General features: G+C 36.1%; 1 protein-coding gene across 1 annotated transcript; it reads left to right on the top strand.

Annotated features, from left to right (window-relative positions):
• Positions 1–251: 251 nt before the first annotated feature.
• ugt5a5 (UDP glucuronosyltransferase 5 family, polypeptide A5) lies at positions 252–2,822 on the top strand. Its single transcript, XM_082159320.1, has 2 exons — positions 252–397; positions 488–2,822. Exons 1-2 carry the CDS (start codon positions 387–389, stop codon positions 2,076–2,078), a joined length of 1,602 nt encoding a protein of 533 aa, XP_082015446.1. The 5' UTR covers positions 252–386; the 3' UTR covers positions 2,079–2,822.
• The last annotated feature ends 8,370 nt before the right edge of the window (positions 2,823–11,192 follow it).

Raw genomic sequence — 11,192 nt, 5'->3', positions numbered from 1 at the left:
CACATTTCTTCTACATAAATGACCTATTTTAAATACACATTCATCTTTCCAGAGGTGAAGTATCCCTTTAAGCTTTTCAATGACGCTTTTGTCTCATTGGTTAACACTAAGATTAGGAAGATTAGGAAAAACTGTATTGGCGTCAAAAAAGTTTGTTGTTCTGGATTTATAAGCTATTGTATTTGGTCGGTAGAGGATTTAGAAGCTTCTAAACCAATGCACTTCTCAGAATAATATCAAGTTTAGACATGTTTTGTGTGCAGAGAGGAGTGGTGTTAACTTCCACATGTGCACTCCCAATGCGGTTTGCACGTATTAGCTGGGCAGGGCTTGTTTCACACCATTTTAGTAGTGGAATGCAGTGAGGAACTTATCCGGTCAGTCGCATGCTCGTGTGGTAAGTGAAGCAGATTTATCCTAGACAATTCTAATAAGTGTTGGCATATTGTGTGTAACTGAAATGTGTTGTAACTTTCTTTCATCAAAGGTTAAAAACAAAGATGCATTACCTCCCTGTCACTTTGCTAACATTCTTGAGCATATTATCTCAAGTGTTAGGAGGTAAAGTGTTAGTTTTTCCACTGGATGGAAGTCACTGGGTGAACATGAAGGTCCTGATCGAGGAATTACATTCACGAGGTCACAACGTGACGGTGCTTAGAGCCTCCAACAGCTGGTATATCAAAGAAGAGTCTCCTTTCTACACCTCCATCACTGTTTCTAATAGCGGTGGCATTGAAAAGGAGATGCTTGATGCATTTGTAAGACACATTCTGGTCATCAGAAGAGAAAAGATGTCCATCTGGACTCACCTCGCATTGACTTCCGAGGTTGGAATGGTATTTGAAGAGATGCATTGCAATCAACTTGCCTTCATGGGAAAAATATTTGAAAATAAAGACTTAATGGATTCGCTTCATACCGCGAAGTATGACCTGGTTCTGACAGATCCGGCTTTTGGAGGTGGAGTTTTCCTGGCCCATCGTCTTGCCCTCCCTCTTGTGCTAAATGTCCGTTGGACGATGCATGGGGAAGCACATTACGAAATAGCTCCTTCACCTCTGTCGTATGTTCCTGTACCAGGAGTAGAGCTGACTGATAAGATGACGTTTGTTCAACGAGTGCAGAACCTAATGGGATACTTGTTTTTGCTTTATCACAAAACCAGGTTTGTCTCCTCACACTACCAGTCCTTCTGCAACAAATACTTTGGATCAGAAATCAACTACAAAAACCTTCTTCGGGATGCCGACATCTGGCTCATGAGAAATGACTTTACGTTTGAGTTTCCACGACCCACAATGCCCAATATCGTCTATATGGGCGGCTTCCAGTGTAAACCAGCTAAGCCGCTTCCAGATGATCTTGAGGAGTTTGTGCGGAGCTCAGGAGATCATGGAGTCATTGTCATGTCCCTAGGAACTCTTTTTAGTCATCTTCCACAAGACGTCACAGAGGAAATTGCTGGCGCTTTTGCCAGACTGCCTCAAAAAATAATTTGGAGACACACTGGACCTCGACCTGTCAACATTGGTGATAATACATTACTTTTGGACTGGTTACCCCAAAACGACCTGCTTGGACATCCTCAAACTAAAGTGTTTATAACACATGGAGGCACCAATGGAATTCAGGAAGCCATCTATCATGGGATTCCCATTTTGGGTCTACCTATAGTATTTGATCAGCCTGACAATCTCTCCAGAATGCAAGCAAAGGGAACAGCAAAGATTGCAGATATTGCGACTCTGGACAGGAATGTATTTCTAGAGGCATTAAAGGAGGTTTTGCATAACTCATCTTACAGGGAGAACATGCAGAGACTGTCCAGACTGCATCACGACCAGCCAATGAAACCTCTTGATCGTGCCGTCTTCTGGATTGAGTTTGTCATGAGGAATAGAGGAGCCCCTCATTTACGAACACAGTCTTTCAGAATGTCCTGGATTGAGTACTACTCTATAGATGTTATTTTGACTCTTTTGGTGATATTTGTGCTGTTTTGTTTTGTGATTTACTCTATCATAAAATATCTTTGTTTTAAAGTAGTATTTAAAAAGAAAATTAAATTTGAGTGATTGAATACTTAGCTCTAAAATGATACATGAAAACATATGTACATTTTCGTTTTAAAATTCATCTTTTTACCTATGCTCATTTATTCTAAAATCACAATGCTGCCACAAATACATCATAATAGTCATTAGACGTGAGCTCAATATGATATAGCTGAACTATTCTGACTAAAACTGGGGAAAACCGTACTATATAATTAAACTTGAATGATGCAACAATATGAAATACTGTTCTTTGTGGTTTATTTTTTTTTTCTTGTTGTAATTCATTTCCTGGTGTAAATACCAGTGTTTTTAAGACAGCAAATTTTAAATCTTAAATCTAAAATTTCTAAGTATACATTTTAATGAGAACTAAAAATATACTATAGGTTATTTTTTATAATAATTTTCACACCTAAGGCTGGAATTATATATATATAAAAAATTGAATCTGTATCTGTATGGCCTGTACATTAAGCATATACAGAAATGTGTGACTTTATTTATTTACTCTCTCATTCATTTATTCATTCACTGTAAAATGATATGATCAATAAGTTATGGCATATGTTTTACATTGCTTTAACTCATCAAAATAAGTTAAGCAATTTTCAACTTTTTTATGTTATACAAGATTCAACTAATTTTTTTAAGTCAGTTTGATGTGATTTAAGTTGAAGTGACTTAAATATCCAAATTGATTGTACTTAAAATTGTACTATGTTCATTTAATAAATAAATAAGTATCATTATTATTTTGTCAAACTGTTTCGAGTGGTTGTGAGTCATTTAAAAAAATAAATCAAACATGCTTCCTGTTGCTCGACCTTGTCAGAAGGACGTGCTCATATCTGAGAGTTGCAAATGATGTGCAAATGATATGCAAATGACACATTGCTGTTTTAATAGCAACAGTAATCACCAGAGGCATCATCAGCATCACTGAACTGGTACTTTGTTCTTTTCATTGTTCATTGATCAATTTCCTCTAGATATTTTTTATCATAATACATTCAGTATTGGTGAAAACAGACATTAGTTGATCAGTTTAAATGAAATCACGCCCCAAAATGCCAATTAAAATATAACAAATGAATGAATTAATAATTATTTAAAGGATGTAGATTGCAAGCGTAAGCTTAAAAACATTATTTGCAACTTTGCATTTTCCTTTGTGTGTATTTCTGAACACATGCACATTTCATCTGTTGTGGGACAGATGAGAAGGGGAGCAAAACAGAAGTATGTACCAGGCAGATCCGCAAGCTATACCGAATACAGAAGTGGAAACCTCTGTGGCAAGGTGAACTGAAACTTATGTGTTGGCATTTCTGGCATTTCCAACACTTGTTTAACATCGCCTGCGTGGGATGTGTCAGTTTTAGGAATCAATTTTCATGCATCCATATAAACCGCTGAAAACTTGATGTTTATGTATACATAGATATCACACTATCTATTTAGAGCCAGTGTGAACAGCTTGCGCATGACATGAAGTGCCATGTTTGCCCACTCAGTAGGGTACAAGTGCAAACAATCACAAACTAGAGTGCAAAGTGAGAGACACAAGTGAATGATAGAATGCTGATGTTTAAGTATTGAAGATAGTTGTTTCTTGATGCTTTTGTTTATAATGTAGGTGGATTGGTTCAAAGAGCACAATTGTCTATTTTTGCTATGCCACAGTTTACAAAATACTTTCTGCAAAATTCAGATTGGTTAATATAAATAAAATAAGCTATTATTTTTGCACAAAAAAACACATTATTAAAATTAAAATGACATAATTAAGCATTTTTTCACCTATGCAAGTTATAATATACAATTAAACAATAAACATGTTTTTACTATTGCATTTTTGACATTCATATTCTGTTAACATTAACATTAATCCCCAGGGGATGAAGGAAATGCGTTGTACGATATAATATTACGTTGTAATATATATATTTATACGTGATATGTACATGCATTGTCCAGAAGATGGCAGTAAACTGTCAACATGAGAACTGTTTGTTTTGGAAGGGAATGGCAATGTGTGGCAATGATAGACTAGTATTTAATATGTTGATTACTGTTATAAGATTTTTTTATTTTTTGTGGCAGGTTTCCTATACAGAACAAGTATATAGAAATATTTTAATTCATGTTTTCCTAAAAGATGGTTTGTTGCAGCAAGGGTGTTGTGAAACTCAGTTTACAGCAATGTCCCATGATCCCATAAACCTGTTATTTTTAAACGACTGCATCTAGAGTGCGAAAAGTTAATCTCACAAAATATATGTGCCACCTTATTTTCATACATTCATCTCACATTCACAAACTATTTAATACTGTATAGTGAATTTAATTGTACTGAATAAATACTTGCTAAAAGCTGGTGAGTTACCTAACATAATTATGTTTTAAAATATATTATAAAATATATTATATTTTAAAACACAACATGTAATTTTCCTGTATCTAATATTGTAAAAAATGCTTTTTAAGTAGAAAGAATTACTTCATAATTTAAGGACAGCACATTTATATTATATTTAACAAAGCAATGTACACATTTGCTGTACAATACTGTTGAAATTGTTTTTGGTTTTTTTACAAAAGAAAATGCATGAAAAGCTTTATTAGCCTGTTAGACCATCACCACTATTCCTTCCACAAACCATTACATTTCTTTACTTTTTATTCTTGTTGTCTGTTACGTTTTAGTGTTTTATGTTGCGTTTAATTGAGGCCAATTTTAAATTGTGACCTTCCACACTTGTGTTATTCTCAATACATTTTACAGTGCCAGACAGTTTCAGATTAAAACTCAGGTTGGTATATTTACATTATGTAAATTTATAGGCCAGTTAGAAACTGATATTATATGCATTGCCAGCACTCTATTTTTATGGTAAATCTCGGGCAACAGTTGCCAGTTGTCACCACCACACTTTAAAAGATTATTTTCATGATTTGTTAACTTTTTATCTTTTGTCAAATCAACTTAGATAATTAATGTGGTTCAGATAACATAATATTTAGAGTTTCTATTTATTAAACCAATTTCCTTCATTGTAGTAGCCTAACTCAAAAAAATTTTTATTTCAATGAACTCAAAATGTTAAGGCAACCATGTAGGCCTAACTTACATAAATCGACAATGTATGTAAATTAACTCACATAACTTACATAAATTAACAATTTTCTTACTAATTGAGCAAATTAAACTTTAAAACTAAAATAGGCCTACTGAACAAACAAGACAATTTTCTCCACAACCCCCCTGAAGACCTCCATAAAGGTTAAAAAGGGGTGTTTTGCAGTGATGCATTTTGGGTTCCCCAAAGAATCTTTCACTTAACCGTTCTTTACAAGAACCATTTTGTAAAGAACTAAGAACAATCTAAAGACCCTTTTGTCCATTGAAAATGTTCCATGGATGCAAGGTTCTTAATGGAACCATAAAGAACCTTTATTTTTTAGGGTGTATATGCAAATTTGATGATCACCTGAGGATTGTGTCCATCTATCTGGGTAGGCAGGACAGGACAGGTCTGCTATCGCGGGAATTTAACCCATTTGTGCCCAAATTTTTCTGAATGGTTTCATGCATATAGTCGTGTTAATAGTGTCCTATGTGAACATGTTCTGCATTTATTTTCCCTAGGTTTTTTTTTTTTTTTCTTGAAAATCGTATTTGAATGTGCGGTAACTAGTTGCCGGTGGGCAAATATGTTGTATGCACCCCCACAATGTCAAATATGAATAGGAGGAGAATATTTGGCATCTATCTCAAAATAACTGCTTTCAACAGATAAATCTTTATTCATAAACAAATGTATTATGTATAAAATTCGAAGAACATTTGATGTGAACCCAAAAAAGCTGCATATATCTTATAATCTCTTGAATATGAAAACACAACAAACAACAAATCCATTTGTCTTAACCCTTGTGCGCTGTTCGGGGTCTTTTTGACCCACATTTCTAACTTTCATTCATGGGGATAACATGGATAAGTTGACATGGTTTAGTGTAAGATTTTTGCCCATCTTTTGGAATATGCAGTTTTAAAAGTAATAAATTATCACTTTAACCAGTAGATGGCTGCAGAGCTCCGCTATTTGCCTTTTTGACTAACTGAAATACATCTTTTCACAAGATTTTCCAGTTGTATTCATATCTACATATTATGAAATCACAGTTATAACAATAAAAGTTACTTTTTGCCAAAGTTTAGGTTTTGTACTGAAAAAAAAAATCTGTTTTTCAATAATGTTATATTATTATTAGAATCAAATTAATTTTGTCAATGGACAAAAGTCATCCTCAAAATCAGAAACAACACAGCACACACATAGAAATTAGATACAATTTGTAGGATTATATGAAAAACAGATGTTTGAAATAAATAATAGACTCTAAAAACTCCAACTTTTCTCTTTGTAACATCCTGATCTGGTTTGATTCTAATCATAATGTAACATTATTGAAAAACTGATTTTTTTCAGTACAAAAACTGCTAAACTTTGACAAAAAGTAACTTTTTATTGTTATAAGTGTGATTTCATAATATGTAGATATGAATCTAACTGGAAAAACTTGTGAAAAGATGTCTTTTAGTTTTAAACATTTAGTACTTTTAGAGCTCTGCAGCCATCTACTGGTTAAAGTGATTTTATTTTTTTATTTTTTTACTTTTAAAACTGCATTTTCCTAAAGATGGGCAAAAATCTTACACTAAACCATGTCAAATTATCCATGTTATCCCCATGAATGAAATGTAGAAATGTATAACGTGAATTTTACATAAAAAAACAGTCTTTTAAACTTTAAAGCGCAACTAACGCGAGTAATGCGACGCACTACTCTACTTCCAACGTCATAAGTTGCGCATGTTGTGCTTTAGACGTAAGTAGACTGCGTTTGGCCGGAAGCAAGAATTTTACTTTGTTACGTGTTAAATATGGATCTTTGTCTTACACAAACGCATCGCTTCGCTTCAGAAGGCCTTTATTAACCCCCCGGAGCAGTGTGGAGCACTTTTATGATGGATAGATGCACTTGTATGGACTTCAAAACAGAAATGGCCCTTCACTGTCACTTTTTTATAAAAACCTATTTTTTAAAAAATATTTTTTAATTTATTTATATGAATTTTGTGGAGTAAAAATGTCCAAAAGTGGAGTAAAAACATTAATAAACTGAGTAAAATTACATTTGTTTAAAACAATTTGTTTTACATTTATTTGCCTGGGGTCTCTGAGACACCAAACAGCCCAACGTAAACTGCAAACAAACAGCGCAAAAGGGTTAAAGTTGTGGAACACAGTGCAGAACAAAGTGCAGCCATAACAGGGCATTGTGTATCAAAAAGTTAAATGAAAATAAATAAATACAAATAAATGGAATGAAGAAAAAATTATATCTATATATAAATTTTTTTAATAAAATGGCAAACAACAAAAATAACAGTGCATACAGAAAACTATAGATCTCTTGTAAGATTTGTTTTGTTTGGATGATTCTAGAGACCCTCATGATTTTATATATATATATATATATATATATATATATATATATATATATATATATATATATATATATATATATATATATATATATGTCAACAAAAAATACTTATTAGTAACATGAAAATGCTTCCTGGAAGTAGGGGTAGGAAGTTGACAGCCTCATATGCAGAGGTGGGTAGTAACGAAGTACATTTACTTCGTTACATTTACTTGAGTATTTTTGGGGTAAAATATTACTTTTAAGAGTAGATTTAAATGTGGGTCTTTTTACTTTAACTCGAGTACATTTCTAATTAAATGAAAAAACAGTACTTTTACTTCGTTACGTTGGGCGACGTTCTTCTCGTTACTTTATTTTAATGCAATACATGTTGTTAAAATAGTAGTTTATACAAAGCGCGCTGTATATTTTTTTCTGGGTATGAACGATGCTCAATTCACAAATGAATCACTCTTTTGAGTCGATTCTGTTCAAAGACTTCATCAAACAAGTTGGCAGATCTGTCTAAATCAGTTCGCGAATCAGTTTGAATGATCTGTTCAGTTTCCTGCACTCACTGAATCGTCTGAAGCGCTTTCAATTCACACTCGTAACAGGAAGATTTAAGGACATCAAGAGTGTTAGATGAAATGGCCTTGGACCTACAGTAGGCTACAGTCAGTGAAAGCAAATCTGCAAATGCATCATATTTTTTGCCAGCGATGAAGATCGATATTAGTTGAACATCTTCGTAAGCTGTCTGTGAATGAATACAGGACGATAGGGGAGAGTGGGGTAAAGTGAGACATTTTTTACATTTGTTCCCCTCTAAGTGAGCTAAAATTATATATCAGTCAAATTTACACATTTCCTATTAATTCAGGATGTTTCCTAGCAATGGAAATTATTAGAATGTATTCAGGACGAAGGGCAGTGAAAATATGATTGTTTTTAAAAAAGTGGTCTTGTGTCTCACTTTACCCCAGCTTAGGGGTAAACTGAGACAGACCAGAGAAATCAAGGGGGTAAAGTGAACCAGCTGGGGGTAAACTGATCCACTTACTTTTTCCACTCTGAAACTTCCATAACAACACTTGTTGTAACAGTTAGAATTCTGACAGCTAGCTTGACAACCACACATTCCAGAACTAGTAACAGAATCATGGGTATTGGTCAATTAAGCAATTAAGGTATTGGTCAATTTTTTGATGACCCACCGGTGCACATCCAAGTGAAGGTGCAACGCCCTTGGCGTGCTAAGGGTGAATGGCACACTGGAGGAGATTCCTCCTAAAAAAAAAGAACTATGTCCAAAATATTGTGATACATTTGGAAGCTCAATGCAGTCAGACCTCCCCTGCATGGCCAGCCCAAGGAGGATTTGTCCGCCACTGCTGGAGTTCCGTCTGGAGCAAAGTCGGTCCTAAAACGGACCTTTCGGTCTTTGTGGAGGTGGGACAATGCTCCGCTTGGACAAGGAACACGGACCAGAGAACCGTGGTGGTCAGACCAGGTGGGGAAACCGCCTGACCCAGCCCAGAGAAAGTGCATTTTGTGCGGGCGAGACTTCCAGTAAATAGGGTCTGGTTTGGACACCCAGTCCCTCGGTGCCAGGGCGTGCATACCGGTGAACATGCACCATCCTGGGTGAGCTAGGGGTGAAAGACACACTGGAGGATATTCCTCCTCATAAAAATGTCCAAAAATATCTTGTATTTGAAGAAGAGCTTCATGCTCGCAGACCTCCCGGGCCACACCTGCTGGCGCTCCTGCTGAAGCAACGACGGTCCAAACACAGACGCTTGGGTTAGTTGGGGCACCCCTGGCATGCCTTAAGTGCCAAACTTCGCACTGCGCCTCCCCCCGCTTTGAAAGCATCCTTCCCGGTTACGGCCTTGATCCAGATGCCTCCCGCCCCTGCCCCCGGTGGATGGTTCCTCACGCAGCCTGTGAGTGGCCATGTCGTCTCGAACCCAGGCCCGGGTGGAGCGAGACCCGTGTGTAGGGAGCCTGCGCATCGCGGTTCACCGTCCGGGGCTTTTCGGTTGATCTAGAGGTAAAACGTATGCTTGTCGAACGGTCGGTCTGGATAAACGGCGAAGCGACTCCAGGGGCTTGAGACACCCTGGAGAAAAAGCGGTGGAGGAAGGTCCTCCTCCGAAAACAAAAACGGACAGTGTCCGTGAGGTTGCAGATAAACGAGATTCCATGCTGACTTTAATTCTAGAAGGCTCCCAGGGAGAGTGCGGAGCTCCTGTCAGAGACGACCTCGGTCCTAAAACGAACCTTGGGGGTTTTGTCGAGGAGGGGACAAACGCTCCATTCGGACAAGGTGAGAGGGAGAAGGTGCTCCACCTCTTTGCCTAAGCTACTGCACCCTAGGCTACTGATTTTACTTCCTCCTTCTTTTTGATGGCTTTTCTACAATGTTTATGATATTAAAAATAAAACATATGTCATGTAATATTACGTTAAAATATGTTTAAGACTTAACTTAACTTGTGCCTCATGTCTCACTTTACCCCACAGCATTTGTCTCACTTTACCCCACCGCCACATTTTAGAAAAAAACGATCTCTCTTAGCAATTCAGGCTTATCTTCAGCTAGCATCATCACATGGTTTTATATGTTGGTAGTTCATCAACATGTATGATATAAGTTTTTCTACCTGAATCAATTTGCTTTGGCACAACAGTTGATTAAGTTGACACCAAGAAAATTTACTTTTACATGCAAAAAAAATATTTTTGTGAAAAAAACATGCCTACTACAGCACCATGAGGTCCTCTCCTTCATGGGCAAGGGGAAATTAGAGGGGCTTGAAAACATAATGGTCAAATGACCAAAATTGTGTTCCATTGCCTAGATACAGGGGGTGTCTCACATTACCCGATGTCTCACATTACCCCATTCTCCCCTACATTCGATTTCATTTCATTCAGGTAATACATTTTACAACGAAACAGATTATTACGCCACGATAGCACTACTAAGTATGACATTACCCGTTTTTTTGGACATATACATCAATTTATACATTAAATAAGCTACCATTGTCCACAGTTTATGAAATGAACACCCCCCATCCCGCGGTAATGTGTGTGCTGTAATGTGAAGGCAAAACTTTGCAGAGTCACTTTATTTCGACATAGTCTAATAATCCAAATGTAGTTGTATAAGTTACTATTATACAAACCAAAGGACAGGCAATGATTTTCGGGCTACAGATGGCAGAAATAATGCTTGTCTCTTCTGTTTTTGTTGCAAAGATAGCCTATCTAATTATGATAACAATCATTTAAATTAAAAATATCAAAATAATATTATATATATATTTACATTTACATATTTGGCAGACGCTTTTATCCAAAACGCCTTACATTGCATTATCCTATACATTTATACATAGGTATGTGTAATCCCCTGAGATCGAACCCACAACCTTGCGTTGTTAACACAATGCTCTTACCACTGAGCTACAGGAAAGCTATAAAAAACGTGGTATAAAAAGTGTTAAGAAAGCTATGCTCTTACCACTGAGCTACAGGAAAGCTATAAAAAGCGTGGTATAAAAAGTGTTAAGAAAGCTATGCTCTTACCACTGAGCTACAGGAAAGCTATATATATATAGGCCT

This window comes from Leuciscus leuciscus (assembly GCF_965113295.1).
Source record: "Leuciscus leuciscus genome assembly, chromosome: 25".
NCBI lineage: Eukaryota > Metazoa > Chordata > Actinopteri > Cypriniformes > Leuciscidae > Leuciscus > Leuciscus leuciscus.
The sequence above is the reverse complement of the archived record's forward strand: the minus strand, read 5'-3'. Positions and strand labels throughout refer to the sequence as shown.